The sequence below is a fragment of the Poromitra crassiceps genome, assembly GCF_964638095.1.
Source record: "Poromitra crassiceps genome assembly, chromosome: 11".
Taxonomy (NCBI): domain Eukaryota; kingdom Metazoa; phylum Chordata; class Actinopteri; order Beryciformes; family Melamphaidae; genus Poromitra; species Poromitra crassiceps.
The window spans coordinates 45,070,961-45,092,383 of record NC_139643.1 but is presented as its reverse complement, the minus strand read 5'-3'; the positions used below and the strand labels follow the sequence as shown (position 1 = coordinate 45,092,383).

The 21,423-nt window shown below is 40.3% G+C and overlaps 2 protein-coding genes across 2 annotated transcripts in view; both read right to left on the bottom strand.

Moving 5' to 3' along the window:
* Positions 1 to 221: 221 nt before the first annotated feature.
* LOC310785050 (uncharacterized protein) overlaps positions 222 to 21,423 on the bottom strand; it is a 38,978-nt gene continuing 17,776 nt past the window's right edge. The window contains exons 12-15 of the mRNA XM_083646046.1: positions 2,893 to 2,997; positions 2,616 to 2,633; positions 2,352 to 2,423; positions 222 to 1,940 (exon numbers count right to left, since the gene is read on the bottom strand). Coding sequence (XP_083502172.1) covers positions 1,924 to 1,940; positions 2,352 to 2,423; positions 2,616 to 2,633; positions 2,893 to 2,997 — 212 coding nt within the window. The 3' untranslated portion in view covers positions 222 to 1,923. The remainder of the gene's footprint in view (positions 1,941 to 2,351; positions 2,424 to 2,615; positions 2,634 to 2,892; positions 2,998 to 21,423) is intronic.
* LOC310785504 (class I histocompatibility antigen, F10 alpha chain-like) overlaps positions 16,186 to 21,423 on the bottom strand; it is a 48,087-nt gene continuing 42,849 nt past the window's right edge. The window contains exon 9 of the transcript XR_014553177.1: positions 16,186 to 16,242. The gene's annotated coding sequence lies outside the window, so the exon portion shown is untranslated. The remainder of the gene's footprint in view (positions 16,243 to 21,423) is intronic.

Here is a 21,423-nt window from a genome sequence, read left to right as displayed (position 1 = left end):
TAATAATATACATTTGAAAAGACAAAAGCAACATTGAAGAATATTAGCAATGTTTCTGTTTTCATGTAAGTAACACAAGGTTAATTTGGTCTTATTTAATAGAGGCACTATAGTGAAATATAAAAAATACATGTGCATGCATGATATTCTTTGAATGCATGAATCATCCTTTGGTTATGATCCACAAATACACAAATAAATAAACAACTCATGTTTTCAGAAACATTTCATTTATTAATCAAACCCTATTTCATACAAGTTGTGCCAACAAGAAAGATGCTGTAGCCTAAAACTCTTTAACCGCTTATACATCTCCAGACTCTCGCTCGCACACGTGCGCGCACACACACACACACACACACACACACACACACACACATGCTCGCATGCACACACAGACACACACACACACACACACACACACACACACACACACACTCGCACACACACACAGACACACACGAATAGTTTACAACAACAGATTTTAAATAAAAAACAGCATTATTCATTAAAACATCTACACAAAATATCTGACTGTACAATTTCCTAGAAAATCAGGGAGGAATCCCGTTCACCAAATACAAAATTTAAAAAACAACTATTGAAAACGCACTAATATACAAAAAGCTGTACAGATTGGAGATAATTTCCACACCATTATAGAGATTTGAACGGCTTTACAATGACAGAGCAGAGCACTGAGCCACAGCAGCATCCAGCAGAACTGAACTGAAGCAAAACAAACTCAACATGTGAGATTTATAAAATCACCAGTGAAAAAGAAAATCACTGATCAATTCACAGCTGATTATAAACTCAAAGACACAAGATATTGTTGCTGAATTGACAAAGCAAAATGCAGTGTGTGTCAGCATGCTAAAGGAAGTGTCCTTTCTGTTATTTCTCTCATCATGTCTTTGGTCTCTGCCGGGGTTTGGAGCATTACTTTAAAAATGTAATCAGATCCAATTACTAATTACCTGTTAAAAATTATAATCAGTAACGGTAATCCGAGTATCACAATATTAAGGTAATGTAACTGATGATTACTTTGTGTTACTTTTGGATGACTTTTGAAAAAATGTCCTGCATTTGACTACTGGAGTCTGGGGGCATGATGCTCCTCAGAGGGACATTTCCATAACACAATGGCAGCTGGTGCGACTGGCTGCAGACTATGATGTCACAAACTAGCAGCTGGTGCGACTGGCTGCAGACTATGATGTCACAAACTGTGGTGAAACCAGGTTGGACCAGAGTGGTGTTGTTAGAGGGAAGTGTTGTGATGTGTGTGCATCGTTCTTTATTTTAAAATCTAGTTTAAAATTGTAATCCTGCTAGTAATCCAGATTTTTACTCGATGGAACTGTATCTTGATTACATCTTTGTTTCAGTAAACTGTAAGGGATTACAGTTACAGTTTTTTTCTTTGTCTTTGTAATCTTATTACATAATCCCATTACATGTACTGTCTGTAATCCGTTACTCCCCAGGCCTGGTCTCTGCTAGCTGCTGTAGTAAATCCTCTCCCCAAAAGCTGAGCAGAAACAGCTGTAGCAGCATCAGTGCTGTGCTGATGTAGCTCCTCCTACAGAGGAGGTTTACCTGTACAGTCATGCTGCTGCCATTCAGTTAGCAAACAACTAGCTGCATTTAATAGCATCAACAATCCAGTATGGAGGGAGGAGTCAAACACTAATGAAGAAAGATTAACCAAGAAGAAGCAACCAGATATTCTTCTTTGGTGATTAAATCAATGCAGATTTTAACAATTTAATTTCTCCCACAATATTCTGACCAATCATATAACTTTAACTCTCAGTAAGTTAATCAAACACGTTTTGTTAATGTGCACTTTTTGTCCCAAACTAGAAACACCTGCTGTAATTGATCTTGATGATGCGTCAGTTCACCGTCCTCTTCTCATCTCCACTGGTCACCTGTCAAGACAGATGAACAGACAGACAAGCTGAAATATTGAATTTATTATTGTTCACACTGCAGTCTATTTGCTTTCATATTGTATGGGATACTAATTTCTGGGTCAAAATATAACATTTAGATATAGAATGATGCAATCTGATTTTTGTGTGCATCAGAATCAAGATAAAACCTCAACAGCAATTTTTTTTAGTCATTATACTGTAAAACTGCAGGACATGTTTTTAGTAATTATACTGTAACACTGCAGGAAATGTTTGATCAGAATGATGTTTTTAATCCTCACCGGCAGCAGGATGTGAATTACAACTCATAAGGGAATCTGCTTATAACGCTATATCTGTGACTATTCACAATTTGGCTGATATTCAGTGATTTTTTTATTTTGATTAAATCTTTGTTTAACATACTAAATGTGTTCTCACATGATGAAGCACTCACTGCGATGAGAGAAGGGAATTCAGTAGGTGAAGCCTCCAAAGCTACAAAAAGACAACAAAGTCATAATGTAACTTGAAATGAAGCGTAAAGAAACAAAACATGAGAGAATAGTGATCGATTACTAATGCCTGGTGTTCTTCTATGTTCTTTATAAGTACACATCATGCAAGCAACAGATCCAAATAGTACATATAATTACAGAATGGCAAAAAAACAATCAAAGGAAAACTCACTGCGAGCAGGTTTGGAGCCTGAAATACAGACAAGATGTTACATTATTACTCAATGACAGATTACAAATTAACATTTATGAAAATAAACATTATGTTACATTATATGTGCTTCACTATTACTAGATACGTCTTTTCTATTACAGGTATGATGATGTACATTTTATGGACTTTGAATTACCAGAAGCACACATAAAATATGTTTTGGAACAATAATTAAGATTGTATATTAGAGGATCATCATTTCTTTCTGAGGAGTAGAAAACTCTTGGTCCCTCACCGTTGTTGTTCTTCCTCCAGATGCAGACTACAATGCCGCAGATGGCCAGCAGGAGGAGCAGTCCTACAGCCACTCCCACTCCAATGATAAGAGCAGGATTGGTCCCTGAAGGAGAACATGGAACCAAAACAGAGCGTTCACACTTTGTCACGTGACACTGGATGGATCACATGATGTCTATTTGTTCCACTTTAGTATTTTAAGTAGAAAGAGGAGGTCATGTGACTCAGACAAACTAGAAACACACCTCATCATGTGTTTTAGTGAAGCGACCAGCATGTTTGGTTGTCTTCAATATTCTCATGGAGTTAAAAACTGTCTGGTTGACCAAATGGTGATATGTAAACAAGACTGAGCCCAAATGTACCTCCAAGGAGGAAGCAACTATGTGGGAACACCATACAGTGCATAGAAACTACACTGCATGAGAACACATAATACTGAACTAAATAATCTGATGAAAAGCTTAAATGAATGTGTCCATTTGGATATATAAAACTGCTATACAAATGATCTCCTAACAATTTCTCATTTATAAAGAAGCAAAGAATAAATATTATAAATCAAGATGATCAAAAACCAACTGAACCTGATGACAGAAACTCAAATGACAACAAAAGCACAACAATGTGAGAGAAAGGCTCCATTACAGAAGAACAGAAATAAAACACATGAATTCCAAGTCAGGTGTAAGAAGTAAAGTACAAGTGTCTCTCCTCCTCCATCAGCTGTGATCCCAGTCTTACCCGGGTTGTTGGTCTTGATCACTGCTGGGTCCAGTTTGGTGATGATGTCCTCCTCAACACCAGCGATCTGAAACACACACTCGTACTTCCCCCAGTCTTCAGCTTTGACTGATGAAACGTTCAGCCGAACGCTCGTCTGGAAGGTTCCATCGTGGTTGGGGAGGATCTCTTCCTTATCCTGAAGGTCCTGAAGCTCCTCTCCATCTCTGGTCCAGAACAACATGACTCTGTCCGGGTAGAAGCCTGTAGCATGGCAGCTGACTGGAGAGGAGGGAGACTTCTGGAGGAGAGAGATCGAGGGAAGAACTGGAGAGAGAGAGAGAGAGAGTGAGAGAGAGAGAGAGAGAGAGAGAGAGAGAGAGAGAGAGGGGGGGGGGGGGGTGGGAGTGAGACACAGACATACAAAGAGAGGGAGGGAGGGAGAGAGAGAGGACAGAATGACAAAAAAACAGATGTGTGTAAACAAAAACAGGACAGTTGTATGTAGTGTGTGTCTATATTGTCGCTGTCTGATGAAAACCACTTAACTAAATGTTTTATGATTTTTACTTTTTACTATAGATGGAATATATCCATTCTCCTCTATCTACTGGTAGGTTTTGACATCTAAATGACCAATGAAAACATGTTTTATTGGGTCATCTATTTAACACGTTGGGTGCTAGACCCGCCCATCACAGCGCCTATGTGACAGCTGAGCCTCCATGCTCCTCCCCTCCCTCATGAGGAATTACCCAGAAAGCACCGTGAGACACCAACTGAACTCCGCTGTGTGTTTCTGGCTTAGTTTTGTTGGTTTCTGACATCGTCTGATGTAAATACATCAATAAGGTGTTTTTGGGTCATCCCTGAGCTGCAAACTCTTTTAAAGTATGCAGATCAAAGTGGTTTGTGATGATAATAATGTTTACGTTAGTGAGAAACGGAGCTTCTCTCTCAGCTTGGGAGGCGTCCACGGCCCTGCAGCCAGAGCAGCAGCAGCTACATAAGGGTTTCGGCCAGGTGCCGCTGCTGCTCAGTCCAGGAGAAAGTGCCTCAAACTCAGACTGATAATCCTGTAACATCATTTGAGCTTATTCAGGTAAGATATTAATCATGTAATAATGACACATTCAGTGAGAAACTGTCTATAATGAAGACATGTGCCAACTTTGACGACGTGGTGTTCAGTATTTTAAGAGCACAGCGGGTTTTTTTAAGTTCCTGAAAACTTGCCCTTCTGGAGATTTTGACCGAACAGCGACGATATGTTGCTTCATGTTTCTGTACATTAGAAACATAAGAGCAGATGAACATTGTTGTGTCCATGAAACTACATCAGGTCATGTGACTCTACCTGTTCTCTGCAGAGTGCTCTTCCCAAAGGACACATACTTCTTCAGCCAATCAATGCACACTGTGGTGTAGTAGTGCTTCAGGTAGGCTGAGTTAGCTTTGTCATTATCCCATCTGTGTTTGGTCATGACAGCCTGTTGGACTGGAGCGATCCATGTCAGTGTCTTCAGGTCCAATACTATGAAGTCTTCTCCATCATAGCCATATTGATCATATCCATTAACTTCTCCTGTCTCATCATCCCATTCACAGCCAGACATCCTCTGGTTAATGTGGACACCTGAGAGAGAGAGAGAGAGGGAGAGAGAGAGAGAGAGAGAGAGAGAGAGCGGGGGAGAGAGGGGGAGAGAGAGGATGAGAGGTAGAGAGAGGGGAGAGAGAGAGAGGGAGAGAGAGAGAGAGAGGGAGATAGAGAGAGTGAGAGAGGGAGTGAGAGAGAGATAGAGAGAGTGAGAGAGGGAGTGAGAGAGAGAGAGAGAGAGAGAGAGAGAGCACAGTCAACTATCAGTGGTTGATCTCTCATGTTTAGCACAGAGACACACTGATCCACAGACACCAACACAGAGGATCTCCACCTCCTGCTGTTACTGGCTGGATGGAAGGTGCTCACAGCCAAACATCATGTGGACAGTGTGGACGTCTCAGAGAGAGACAGAGAGACAGAGACTGCTGTCCAACAGAGAGACATCCTAACACAGTCACTATGCTCTCTTTACCACAGAGAGAGAGAGAGAGAGAGAGAGAGAGAGAGAGAGACATCCTAACACAGTCACTATCCTCTCTTTACCACAGAGAGAGAGAGAGAGAGAGAGAGAGAGAGAGAGAGAGAGAGATCCTAACACAGTCACTATGCTCTCTTTACCACAGAGAGAGAGAGAGAGAGAGAGAGAGAGAGAGAGAGAGAGATCCTAACAGCCACTATCCTCTCTAGAGAGAGGGGGGGGGATAGAGAGACAGAGAGATCCTAACACAGCACACACACACACACACACACACACACACACACACACACACACACACACACACACACACACACACACACACACACACACACACACACACACACACACACACACACACACACACACACACACACACACACACACACAGACTGTCCTGAGGCTGTTCTAGAAGCTTCCAGTGAAGGAGAGTGTCAGCCTAGGATTAGTCTGTAGACTAGACCTGCTCAGCAGCACAGTCAGTCTGTTCAGTAGTGTGTTACTACAACTGCTCACAATAAGACATAGACCAGCACCACCATTATGGAGACTGGGAGGCAGTCTGTCTGTCCTGATTGGTCCATCCATCCATCAATCATTCCATACAACCAACAACTATTTCCACCTGCAGATGTTGTTTACGCCAGACCCATGAAAGCTCTGCTGATACACTACGTTACTGCATGCTGCAGATCTCTCTCTGGGTCTGATACACTACATTACTGCATGCTGCAGATCTCTCTCTGGGTCTGATACACTACATTACTGCATGCTGCAGATCTCTCTCTGGGTCTGATACACTACGTTACTGCATGCTGCAGATCTCTCTCTGGGTCTGATACACTACGTTACTGCATGCTGCAGATCTCTCTCTGGTTCTGATACACTACGTTACTGCATGCTGCAGATCTCTCTCTGGGTCTGATACACTATGTTACTGCATGCTGCAGATCTCTCTCTGGTTCTGATACACTACGTTACTGCATGCTGCAGATCTCTCTCTGGTTCTGATACACTATGTTACTGCATGCTGCAGATCTCTCTCTGGTTCTGATACACTACGTTACTGCATGCTGCAGATCTATCTCTGGTTCTAATACACTACATTACTGCATGCTGCAGATCTCTCTCTGGGTCCGATACACTACGTTACTGCATGCTGCAGATCTATCTCTGGGTCTGATACACTACATTACTGCATGCTGCAGATCTCTCTCTGGGTCTGATACACTACGTTACTGCATGCTGCAGATCTCTCTCTGGGTCTGATACACTACGTTACTGCATGCTGCAGCTCTCTCTCTGGTTCTGATACACTACGTTACTGCATGCTGCAGATCTCTCTCTGGGTCTGATACACTACGTTACTGCATGCTGCAGAGCTCTCTCTGGGTCTGATACACTACGTTACTGCATGCTGCAGATCTCTCTCTGGGTCTGATACACTACGTTACTGCATGCTGCAGAGCTCTCTCTGGGTCTGATACACTACGTTACTGCATGCTGCAGATCTCTCTCTGGGTCTGATACACTACGTTACTGCATGCTGCAGATCTCTCTCTGGGTCTGATACACTACATTACTGCATGCTGCAGATCTCTCTCTGGGTCTGATACACTACGTTACTGCATGCTGCAGATCTATCTCTGGTTCTGATACACTACATTACTGCATGCTGCAGATCTCTCTCTGGTTCTGATACACTACGTTACTGCATGCTGCAGATCTCTCTCTGGTTCTGATACACTACATTACTGCATGCTGCAGATCTCTCTCTGGGTCTGATACACTACATTACTGCATGCTGCAGATCTCTCTCTGGTTCTGATACACTACGTTACTGCATGCTGCAGATCTCTCTCTGGGTCTGATACACTACGTTACTGCATGCTGCAGATCTCTCTCTGGGTCTGATACACTACGTTACTGCATGCTGCAGATCTCTCTCTGGGTCTGATACACTACGTTACTGCATGCTGCAGATCTCTCTCTGGGTCTGATACACTACGTTACTGCATGCTGCAGAGCTCTCTCTGGGTCTGATACACTACGTTACTGCATGCTGCAGAGCTCTCTCTGGGTCTGATACACTACGTTACTGCATGCTGCAGATCTCTCTCTGGGTCTGATACACTACGTTACTGCATGCTGCAGAGCTCTCTCTGGGTCTGATACACTACGTTACTGCATGCTGCAGAGCTCTCTCTGGGTCTGATACACTACGTTACTGCATGCTGCAGAGCTCGCTCTGGGTCTGATACACTACGTTACTGCATGCTGCAGAGCTCTCTCTGGGTCTGATACACTACGTTACTGCATGCTGCAGATCTCTCTCTGGGTCTGATACACTACGTTACTGCATGCTGCAGATCTCTCTCTGGGTCTGATACACTACGTTACTGCATGCTGCAGATCTCTCTCTGGGTCTGATACACTACGTTACTGCATGCTGCAGATCTCTCTCTGGGTCTGATACACTACGTTACTGCATGCTGCAGATCTCTCTCTGGGTCTGATACACTACGTTACTGCATGCTGCAGATCTCTCTCTGGGTCTGATACACTACGTTACTGCATGCTGCAGATCTCTCTCTGGGTCTGATACACTATGTTACTGCATACTGCAGATCTCTCTCTGGGTCTGATACACTATGTTACTGCATGCTGCAGATCTCTCTCTGGGTCTGATACACTACATTACTGCATGCTGCAGATCTCTCTCTGGGTCTGATACACTATGTTACTGCATGCTGCAGATCTCTCTCTGGGTCTGATACACTATGTTACTACATGCTGCAGATCTCTCTCTGGGTCTGATACACTACGTTACTGCATGCTGCAGATCTCTCTCTGTGTAGAAAATCCCCTCATTTCACATTCCTCCAATTGCCTCCTCACTGCTTTCCTTCACTGCTCTCTGGATGGGCGGAGCCCGAGAGCTAATAAGGCCAGTCACTTCACCTGTGGAAAATCCCTTTGCTGCAAACCATCGGAGCACAAGCTGGCTGGCCTCCACTGGATTCCACACCTTCACCTTTTTGCTGTGTAAATGATTAGTAAGTTTTCCTTTTATTTGACTTTGCTTTGGTAATTTATGATCATTGGTTGCACTGCTTAAGTTCCTTTAATAGTTATTTCTGTATTTGGATATTATATAATTAGTAATTGTTTGGATTTAATTGTTATGTTGAATCACTATGGATTTATAATATGTTCTTCTTTCTTTATCACCAGCAAACCAGCAACAAGATATGGTGTATAAATAAAACTAATGGTGTTGGAATCCAAGCCTCTGCTGTCTTCTGTCCTGGCCGACAGGCCATTGTGTTGGGCCCTACCTGGAACCAGGCCTTAGACCTAGGCTGCACCCACCCTCACCACCATTCCTTACAATTGATATTTTTCACTCTGGGTCTGATACACTACGTTAGCATGCTGCAGATCTCTCTCTGGCAGACAATTGTCCAAGTCCCTCTGATCCGAGTCCCAAGCGAGTCTCAAGTCAATTGGTCCCGAGTCTCAAGCAAGTCCCAAGTCTTTCCTTTTGTCTGCAAGTCAAGTCACAATGTTCTTTCAAGTCAAGTCTCGAGTCGAGTCACAGGTTATGTCAAGTCGAGTCACAGGTTAGAAAAAATGACAAGGCAGAGATTATTTAGGCTGCAGACGTGCGCGTTCACGTTAATACGTGCTTGTTGCCAAGCAACACACTTCTCTCACGAGCTCGAGACAGCTGACAGACAGCTCCAACTCAGCTCAAACTTATAGAGTTGTATTCAAAGCATAGAAACGTTCTCACAGCTCAATTTAACAGCGCCAACACAAGCAGTTTGATGACAAGTGCAATCAGTACTGAATGCGATGGCAGACTGCGCACTGCGGGCAGTTGACGAAGTCAGGAAGAAATTGAAAGATCTTCCGACGCATCAGCTTAAAACCCGCCGACGAGCGGAGGTCCTGCGCCCAAAACGTCTATATTTACTAGAGGTCGACCGATTAATTGGGGCCGATTATTGGCATTTTTAATTCATCGGCATCGGCCTGCAAAAAAAAAAAAATTTTTTTTTGGCAGGCCAGGCCACCGGGCATTTGCCCGACGTGCCCGATTATGCAGTCCGCCACTGAATGTGAGTCTTCTCATGCACCCATGAGCCTACTGTAACGTTACGTTTCCTCAGTCACCACCATCTTCTGCAAACACACTTCTCCCATCAAATGACAGCAAATCTAAACAGTTACATTATTATTATTATTATTGTTAATGTATAGAACAGTGCATGAATGAGTTCTCTGACATACTGCTCTCTCGCTATAGCCTACCAGTCACTACTGAAATCTATACCGCATAACCCAATGTATTTTTCTATTTAATAAAAAGAATAATCAAAAACATGTTACTGTACTGGCTAAGATAACATCTTATATTAGATGTAGGCCTACAGTATAATGTTATATTCGATTTTCAATGTGCATGAATGGATAATGGAAATCTAGGCTACTAGATTTCTTTAAAAAAAAATACCAACAGAAGAATATTGCACATTTTTTGGGGGCGCTACCCACACGTTTAGCTGTGTGTTTCTCATTCCACGAATGCACAATCCTTACAAGTTGTACCCCGTTGTAAAGGTGACTAATCAGGCTTTCCAACTATATAAAATACAATACCAATTGGTATTATTAAAAGGGAGAAATAATCGAGCAAAATAACGTTTCCAAACTTTTTTTGAGGAGTTTATTTTAATCGTATTTTATCGAATGAAAAAAAATAAAATAATCGGCATTATATATCGGCCATCGGCCGCCCTGCTCTCTAAAGATCGGCATCGGCATCGGCCATTGAAAAAGCAATATCGGTCGACCTCTAATATTTACAGCACATATCATCGATATTTTTGGAGAAGATTCCGGCCGCATCACGCGCAGATCAAGATGAGACAGCTGTCAGTGAGTAGCTACGCATTTGGGTGTAACTTTAACGCCTGCTCCATACACAGACGCAGCGCATACAGGGTGCACTAGTCATAAAATTAGTCGTAACTTTGAGTTCTACATCGGACGTAGCGTGTACACCTAGGCGTACGCCCAGCTGGTGCACTCGGCTGATCTTGTCACAAGTCCGAGTCGAGTTTCGAGTCATTTTCTTCCAAGTCCGAGTCGAGTTTCAAGTATTTACCGTCCGAGTCGAGTCAGAAGTCGTCAAATTTGCGACTCGAGTCGACTCGAGTCCGAGTCCCTATGACTCGAGTCCAATTGTCTGCTCTCTGGGTCTGATACACTACGTTACTGCATGCTGCAGATCTCTCTCTGGGTCTTTGGGATCAGACGACACAGTAGGCACAGCCCATTTTTCAAACCGCTCTCTCATCGGTGCTACGACCTGTCAGTCATTCAATTTCAACCCGCCTTCAAAACCAGCAATAGCTGTGTAGTGGCATAGACTCAATATGTAGTATGCGGAGCACAGCGATTGAACGTCCTATTTGAGTCTGGGGAGAGACTAGTGCTGCCTATACTGAGACGGCTAGACAGAAACAGTGCATCAGTAGGCTACAGCAGACTAATGTAGGCTGTGTGTGTGTGTGTGTGTGTGTGTGTGTGTGTGTGTGTGTGTGTGTGTGTGTGTGTGTCTGTCTGCTACTTTACAACAAACCAGGATGAAAAACATAGTGAAACAAACAAACCTCCAGTTTGGTTGAAGCGCTGCTTTGCGATGTCAATGTCGGCTTTGTGGACCTGCTGGGAGTTCACACACCTCTCAGTTTCTCTCTCCCAGTACTGTGGATCATCTGCTGTGGCGTTGATCATCCAGTCCTGTTTGGGCACGAATCTCTTGGTGTTGCTGTCACAATATTCTATCTGAACTTCATCAACCATCACAACAACCACAAACTCTGGGAAGTTTGGGAGTCCAGAGGATGCAGTGTCGAAAATCTTCATGGAGTGAGTCACTGTGGGACAAACAGTTAAAGTGAGGAACTCAAGTTTCTGAAGTACAGGCACATTTTTTCATTCATTTTTATACTAACAATGTATGATTGCTTGTTAATTCCCTGAGCACAACAGATAATTTCAATTAGCCTACTGTTGAATGAATATGGAACAATAAATAAATAAATAAATAAATAAATATTGTGTCTTCGGGAAACTAATGCAGTTTTCATATTTTTTAATAAAGGGTTGGTAGTATTCATTCTCAATCACGCGCCCACGCACGCACGCGCCATGCACCATGTGCAAATACTAAACTGATAATAATGCATCGCCATCGACTGAGTGCCATAATTTATTATGGTAATTGAATGGACAGGCTGTAGCCTATACATATAAATTATAGGCCTATTCACATCCATTTAGGCTAAATAAGCAATACTAAAGATTAAATCAAAACGTAGCTTCACCTTAACCAACGTATAAAGCCAGATGTGATTATAAGGCAGTTTATTAATCTGATCAGCCTACGCAGACTCAATAGCCAACAGCCTGCTGTGAATAATGCAGGCATGAATAAGTAGCCTACGTGAATCAATCTGCAGTTATAAATATAGCCAGCCTACATAAAGGAGATGTTTTAAATGTGATCTTACCTGGAGATGCAACGTGACAGAAGAGGAGCAACAATATAAACACCTTCATCTTGTCTTGATCAAGAAGTCGACTAACAGCTGAAACTTTCCCTCTGCGCAGATCGTCTCCTCTGTCTGAGATCAGGAAACGTCACAGTCACAACGGGGCGGGACAAGAGAAAATTCTGACCAATGGGAATTCAGAAAAGGCTGTAAGTCGCAGGTTACTAGGTAGAGTTGAAGAAAATAGGTTGTAAGTGAAACTAAACTCCAGCAACAGTAGAAAAATATTTAATTTCTAGATAAATAATAGGCTATAAGCAACTTATTTTTCCTAAAATGATTAGAATGATTGATTGTTTAGCTTTCAGTGTTGTTTTATCAGAGGGTTGAATTGTTTCAAAGCTTCTTGTTTGATTGAAGTGAAATCAGAAGGTGTGCTGTTCTGGGCCTGGCTTTCACTTTGACATGGCTCCTGTTCCAAACACACTGCACATCTGTTACAAGAAGGCCTTTAACACTGGACTATAGGCTCTGAGTTCAAACAGCAAAACACACACTTTTCCTCTGTGGCTTTGAAACAAGTCAACATCATATTAAAGCTATTTTAACTTTGTCATGTTTGAGGCTTATAGGGAATAGTTTTGGATACACGCTGTGAACTCTGCAGCCCTTTGGATTAAACAAAGACTTTGATATAGAATTTGAGATTATTTCGGTTTTCCCCTGGCTTTAGCCTCCTGCAGCTTATGACAACCACCTGAGATTCCAATAGAATCATAATGATCCTATATTATTATTAGTAGTAGTAGCCTAGTAGTAGTAGTAGTAGTAGTAGTAGTAGTAGTAGTAGTAGTAGTAGTATTAGTATTCATAATTCGTCTGTGGTTTTCTGCTGATACAAGGATACGTTTATGCCTTCATTGTGCATATTGTTTATATTTGTGTAACCTTATTAATATTTGCAGTGCTTCTATCTACAGGTGTTTATAATGAGCACTTGAACCCTGCGTGAGGTGAGGGGTCAGTGGCAGCCTAAAGGTCAGAGAAGCAAACTTATGATTGGACAACACATTCTCACTCCCAACTCATCCAGGAGACACTTTGTCAAGAGTCTTTAGTGCTCTCCTTACCACTTTGGGAAGCCTTTCTTGTTTTATGGAACGTGCAGAAGGTCGTCGGTTCAATCCCCACGACCGGCAGGATAAATCTGGCTGGTGAAAATGAAAAAGCAGCACTTGCCCCTCACTCATTGCCACCACCGCTGCTGTGCCCTTGAGCAAGGCCCTTAACCCCAACTGCTCCAGTGGAGCTGCTCAGTGGCCAGCAGATCAGACTGTGGTTAGTGCTGGTCAGATTCCAGGGGTGTGTGTGTGTGTGTGTGTGTGTGTGTGTGTGTGTGTGTGTGTGTGTGTGTGTGTGTGTGTGTGTGTGTGTGTGTGTGTGTGTGTGTGTGTGTGTGTGTGTGTGTGTGTGAGAGAGAGAGAGAATGTGAGAAAAAGATTGAATGTGATTACCCTGGATACTGTGATGAAAGTCCAATGAAAGCTTTGCTGAATAAAAGTACCTTTATGTATCAGAGGGGGAGTCTCACTGAGAGCAATGCTCTCTTTTTCAGGAGCGCTCTGTTCATATTCACACACACATTCATACCTGGAAACTGACCAGCAACCACAGTCTGATCTGCTGCCCACTGAGCAGCTCCACTGGAGCGGTTGGCGTTAAGGGCCTTGCTCAAGGGCACCTCAGTGGTGGTAATGAGGGAGGGGCAAGCACTGCTTCTTACAACAGAAGAAAGAATTGAACTGAACTGTATTGAGCTCATTCATTCGTGTCCATATTCATTTCTTGTCATCATGGTAACTCCTGGTATTACAGTTCTGCACTAACAAGCATGGCTGAAATACACACTGCATTGTTTTGATGTACCTTCAGTAAACACATGTGCACACTAGCGTGCACGCGGGCGCACATGCACGCACACACACACACACACACACACACACACACACACACACGCACACACACACACACACACACACACACACACACACACACATACACACACACACACACACACACACACACACCTACACACCACTCACTCTTCCTGTTCTGATCATTGGGGCGTTTTTGTCTGGCATCATTTGCATATTGTCACATATTCAGTGAAACACAGCAGATATTATAAAGTTCTTCTCAGTTCAACACTGAACTTCACACACATCACATTACAGTATATGATATGTGTTAGGAGCTGTTGTACCTTTAACATGTCATTCTGCTGATCTTTTCATTTCTTTTAACCTATATTTTTCTACTTTGTCTTGTTCATGTGTGTGGATATTAGTCTCTCTTGAATGATTTGTGATTGCAGTGCCTTGATGTAAAATCCTGCTCTGTTTTCAGTCTGCTGCATGAATACATCAAATGAATAAAGTCAAAGTCAACATGGTGAAGTGTGTTTCATTTGATCTCTCTGTCAAACCCTGAGTATAATAAGACAGGTCAGCAAACAGGTGAGACTGCTGTGACAAACTAACTGTACATGATATGATGAGGAGCAGTTTGGCCTCATAGAAGTCAGAGCCACAGAGTGTTACAGCGCCACCTGTGGACAGATAGTGTAACTCCATCTATACAGTTTCTGGAAAATCACCTGTGATGAGTCTGGCATTTTTAGGCTTCACCTGGAGCGCTTGGTGTGTGTGTGTGTATGTGTGTGTGTGTGTGTGTGTGTGTGTGTGTGTGTGTGTGTGTGTGTGTGTGTGTGTGTGTGTGTATATGTGAGAATGTGTGTGTGTGTGTGTGTGTGTGTGTGTGTGTGTGTGTTGGGTTGAGAGAGAGCACAGTTTGGCACACACACCCGGTAGAGAGCAGAGTGCAGATGCTGCTGTTCATGTGTTTATCTCAGGCCAGGGAAGTTTCTCACTAATCTATCTGTAGTGATGTCATACAGTACTGAGTCTTATCTGATGACCACAGTCTTTTTAGATGGAGGCTAAATGTTAGCAGCTCAGTAGCTGTGACTGTTTCCATACTGGAGAGTTACTGGATCATTTAGCAGCAGTCTGATGCTGTCTCATGTTCCAGTTTGTGTTGACATAGTTAATTAAAGGAACAGTTCACCCAAAAATGAACATTCTGTCATCATCTCCTCCCCCTCATGCCAGTTGAAACACAGGTGAAGTTTGTCCATATATAACACACAGGGAGGTTGCCAGCACAACTCCACAGAGAACCAGTCCACACTGACTTCAGTTGTAGTCATGTGACATCCTCATCAGTGTCTTCATCATCAATGTTGTATAAATGTAATTAAAAAAAAGGAGTTTACATTAAAGAGGACTCAGCACAGCAGTGTGACAGCGCCCCCTCTGGACAGGTTATGTATCTCCCTCTGAACCTGAACTGAGAAATGACCTGATGAGGATGTCATGTGACTTTATGTTTATTCTCTAAATAGCAACATGATAAATCATCATTATGATCTGTGCCTCTGCTCTCTGATGTTTATTGTCACTCTGGTTGCACAAGTACACTTGTGTGAAAGTCTTAGGCCAGCAGGGGGCTCCACAGGACATAAGGAAAAGCAGCATGTGATGAACAGCATAGGAGAGCAGAAACACACAGGAGTAATAATAATATACATTTGAAAAGATACATTTGAAAAGACAAAAGCAACATTGAAGAATATTAGCAATGTTTCTGTTTTCATCTAAGTAACACAAGGTTAATTTGGTCTTATTTAATAGAGCCACTATAGTGAAATATAAAAAATACATGTGCATGCATGATATTCTTTGAATGCATGAATCATCCTTTGGTTATGATCCACAAATACACAAATAAATAAACAACTCATGTTTTCAGAAACATTTCATTTATTAATCAAACCCTATTTCATACAAGTTGTGCCAACAAGAAAGATGCTGTAGCCTAAAACTCTTTAACCGCTTATAAATCTCCAGACTCTCGCTCGCACACCTGCACACACACACACACACACACACAGACACACACATGAACAGTTTACAACAACACATTTTAAATAGAAAACAGCATTATTCATTAAAAACCTTGACACAAATATCTGACTGTACAATTTCCTAGAAAAGCAGGGAGGAATCCCGTTCACCAAATACAAAATTTAAAAAACAACTATTGAAAACGCACTAATATACAAAAAGCTGTACAGATTGGAGATAATTTCCACACCATTATAGAGATTTGAACGGCTTTACAATGACAGAGCAGAGCACTGAGCCACAGCAGCATCCAGCAGAACTGAACTGAAGCAAAACAAACTCAACATGTGAGATTTATAAAATCACCAGTGAAAAAGAAGATCACTGATCAATTCACAGCTGATTATAAACTCAAAGACACAAGATATTGTTGCTGAATTGACAAAGCAAAATGCAGTGTGTGTCAGCATGCTAAAGGAAGTGTCCTTTCTGTTCATTCTCTCATCATGTCTTTGGTCTCTGCCAGGGTTTGGAGCGTTACTTTAAAAATGTAATCAGACCCAATTACTAATTACCTGTTAAAAATTATAATCAGTAACGGTAATCCAAGTATCACAATATTAGGGCAATGTAACTGATGATTACTTTGTGTTACTTTTGGATGACTTTTGAACACATTTCCTGCATTTGACTACTGGAGTCTGGGGGCATGATGCTCCTCAGAGGGACATTTCCATAACACAATGGCAGCTGGTGCGACTGGCTGCAGACTATGATGTCACAAACTGTCGTGAAACCAGGTTGGACCAGAGTGGTGTTGTTAGAGGGAAGTGTTGTGATGTGTGTGCATCGTTCTTTATTTTAAAATCTAGTTTAAAATTGTAATCCTGCTAGTAATCCAGACTTTTACTCGATGGAGCTGTATCTTGATTACATCTTTTTTTCTGTAAACTGTAAGGGATTACAGTTACAGTTTTTTTCTTTTTCTTTGTAATCTGATTACATAATCCCATTACATGTACTGTAATCCGTTACTCCCCAAGCCTGGTCTCTGTTAGCTGCTGTAGTAAAAACCTCTCCCCAAAAGCTGAGCAGAAACAGCTGTAGCAGCATCAGTGCTCTGCTGATGTAGCTCCTCCTACAAAGGAGGTTTACCTGTACAGTCATGCTGCTGCCATTCAGTTAGCAAACAACTAGCTGCATTTAATAGCATCTACAATACAGTATGGAGGGAGGAGTCAAACACTAATGAAGAAAGATTAACCAAGAAGAAGCAACCAGATATTCTTCTTTGGTGATTAAATCAATGCAAATTTTAACAATTTAATTTCTCTCACAATATTCTGACCAATCATATAACTTTAACTCTCAGTAAGTCAATCAAACAAGTTTTGTTAATGTGCACTTTTTGTCCCAAACTAGAAACAACTGCTGTAATTTATATTGATGATGCGTCAGTTCACCGTCCTCTTCTCATCTCCACTGGTCACCTGTCAAGACAGATGAACAGACAGACAAGCTGAAATATTGAACTTATTATTGTTCACACTGTGCAGTCTATTTGCTTTCATATTGTATGGGATACTAATTTCTGGGTCAAAATATAACATTTAGATATAGAATGATGCAATCTGATTTTTGTGTGCATCAGAATCAAGACAAAAACTCAACAGCAATTTTGCATGTTTTTAGTATTTATACTGTAACACTGCAGGACATGTTTTTAGTATTTATACTGTAACACTGCAGGACATGTTTTTAGTCATTATACTGTAACACTGCAGGACATGTTTTTAGTATTTATACTGTAACACTGCAGGACATGTTTTTAGTAATTATACTGTAACACTGCAGGACATGTTTTTAGTATTTATACTGTAACACTGCAGGACATGTTTTTAGTATTTATACTGTAACACTGCAGGACATGTTTTTAGTATTTATACTGTAACACTGCAGGACATGTTTTTAGTATTTATACTGTAACACTGCAGGTAATGTTTTTAGTATTTATACTGTAACACTGCAGGTAATGTTTTTAGTAATTATACTGTAACACTGCAGGACATGTTTTTAGTATTTATACTGTAACACTGCAGGACATGTTTTTAGTCATTATACTGTAACACTGCAGGACATGTTTTTAGTATTTATACTGTAACACTGCAGGACATGTTTTTAGTATTTATACTGTAACACTGCAGGACATGTTTTTAGTAATTATACTGTAACACTGCAGGACATGTTTTTAGTAATTATACTGTAACATGCAGGACATGTTTTTAGTATTTATACTGTAACACTGCAGGACATGTTTTTAGTATTTATACTGTAACACTGCAGGACATGTTTTTAGTATTTATACTGTAACACTGCAGGACATGTTTTTAGTATTTATACTGTAACACTGCAGGACATGTTTTTAGTCATTATACTGTAACACTGCAGGACATGTTTTTAGTATTTATACTGTAACACTGCAGGACATGTTTTTAGTAATTATACTGTAACACTGCAGGACATGTTTTTAGTAATTATACTGTAACATGCAGGACATGTTTTTAGTATTTATACTGTAACACTGCAGGACATGTTTTTAGTATTTATACTGTAACACTGCAGGACATGTTTTTAGTATTTATACTGTAACACTGCAGGACATGTTTTTAGTATTTATACTGTAACACTGCAGGACATGTTTTTAGTCATTATACTGTAACACTGCAGGACATGTTTTTAGTATTTATACTGTAACACTGCAGGACATGTTTTTAGTATTTATACTGTAACACTGCAGGACATGTTTTTAGTATTTATACTGTAACACTGCAGGACATGTTTTTAGTCATTATACTGTAACACTGCAGGACATGTTTTTAGTATTTATACTGTAACACTGCAGGACATGTTTTTAGTATTTATACTGTAACACTGCAGGACATGTTTTTAGTCATTATACTGTAACACTGCAGGACATGTTTTTAGTATTTATACTGTAACACTGCAGGACATGTTTTTAGTATTTATACTGTAACACTGTAGGACATGTTTTTAGTATTTATACTGTAACACTGCAGGACATGTTTTTAGTCATTATACTGTAACACTGCAGGACATGTTTTTAGTCATTATACTGTAACACTGCAGGACATGTTTTTAGTATTTATACTGTAACATGCAGGACATGTTTTTAGTAATTATACTGTAACACTGCAGGACATGTTTTTAGTATTTATACTGTAACACTGCAGGACATGTTTTTAGTATTTATACTGTAACACTGCAGGACATGTTTTTAGTATTTATACTGTAACACTGCAGGACATGTTTTTAGTATTTATACTGTAACATGCAGGACATGTTTTTAGTATTTATACTGTAACACTGCAGGACATGTTTTTAGTAATTATACTCTAACACTGCAGGAAATGTTTTTAGTAATTATACTCTAACACTGCAGGACATGTTTTTAGTATTTATACTCTAACACTGCAGGACATGTTTTTAGTAATTATACTCTAACACTGCAGGACATGTTTTTAGTAATTATACTCTAACACTGCAGGACATGTTTTTAGTATTTATACTCTAACACTGCAGGAAATGTTTTTAGTAATTATACTCTAACACTGCAGGAAATGTTTTTAGTAATTATACTCTAACACTGCAGGACATGTTTTTAGTATTTATACTGTAACACTGCAGGAAATGTTTTTAGTAATTATACTCTAACACTGCAGGAAATGTTTTTAGTATTTATAGTGTAACACTGCAGGAAATGTTTTTAGTATTTATACTGTAACACTGCAGGAAATGTTTTTAGTAATTATACTGTAACATGCAGGACATGTTTTTAGTATTTATACTGTAACACTGCAGGACATGTTTTTAGTATTTATACTCTAACACTGCAGGAAATGTTTTTAGTATTTATACTGTAACACTGCAGGAAATGTTTTTAGTATTTATACTGTAACACTGCAGGAAATGTTTTTAGTATTTATAGTGTAACACTGCAGGAAATGTTTTTAGTATTTATACTGTAACACTGCAGGAAATGTTTTTAGTAATTATACTGTAACATGCAGGACATGTTTTTAGTATTTATACTCTAACACTGCAGGACATGTTTTTAGTATTTATACTGTAACACTGCAGGAAATGTTTTTAGTATTTATACTCTAACACTGCAGGACATGTTTTTAGTATTTATACTCTAACACTGCAGGAAATGTTTTTAGTAATTATACTGTAACACTGCAGGACATGTTTTTAGTAATTATACTCTAACACTGCAGGACATGTTTTTAGTATTTATACTCTAACACTGCAGGACATGTTTTTAGTAATTATACTCTAACACTGCAGGACATGTTTTTAGTAATTATACTCTAACACTGCAGGACATGTTTTTAGTATTTATACTCTAACACTGCAGGACATGTTTTTAGTATTTATACTCTAACACTGCAGGACATGTTTTTAGTAATTATACTCTAACACTGCAGGAAATGTTTTTAGTAATTATACTCTAACACTGCAGGACATGTTTTTAGTATTTATACTCTAACACTGCAGGACATGTTTTTAGTATTTATACTCTAACACTGCAGGACATGTTTTTAGTAATTATACTCTAACACTGCAGGACATGTTTTTAGTAATTATACTCTAACACTGCAGGACATGTTTTTAGTATTTATACTGTAACACTGCAGGACATGTTTTTAGTATTTATACTGTAACACTGCAGGAAATGTTTGATCAGAATGATGTTTTTAATCCTCACCGGCAGCAGGATGTGAATTACAACTCTCAAGGAAATCTGCTTATAACGCTATATCTGTGACTATTCACAATTTGGCTGATATTCAGTCATTTTTTATATTTTGATTAAATCTTTGTTTAACATACTAAATGTGTTGTTCTCACATGATGAAGCACTCACTGCGATGAGAGAGGAGGGAATTCAGTAGGTGAAGCCTCCAAAGCTACAAAAAGACAACAAAGTCATAATGTAACTTGAAATGAAGCGTAAAGAACCAAAACATGAGAGATTAGTGATCGATTACAAATGCCTGGTGTTCTTCTATGTTCTTTATAAGTACACATCATGCAAGCAACAGATCCAAATAGTACACATAATTACAGAATGGCAAAAAAACAATCAAAGGAAAACTCACTGCGAGCAGGTTTGAAG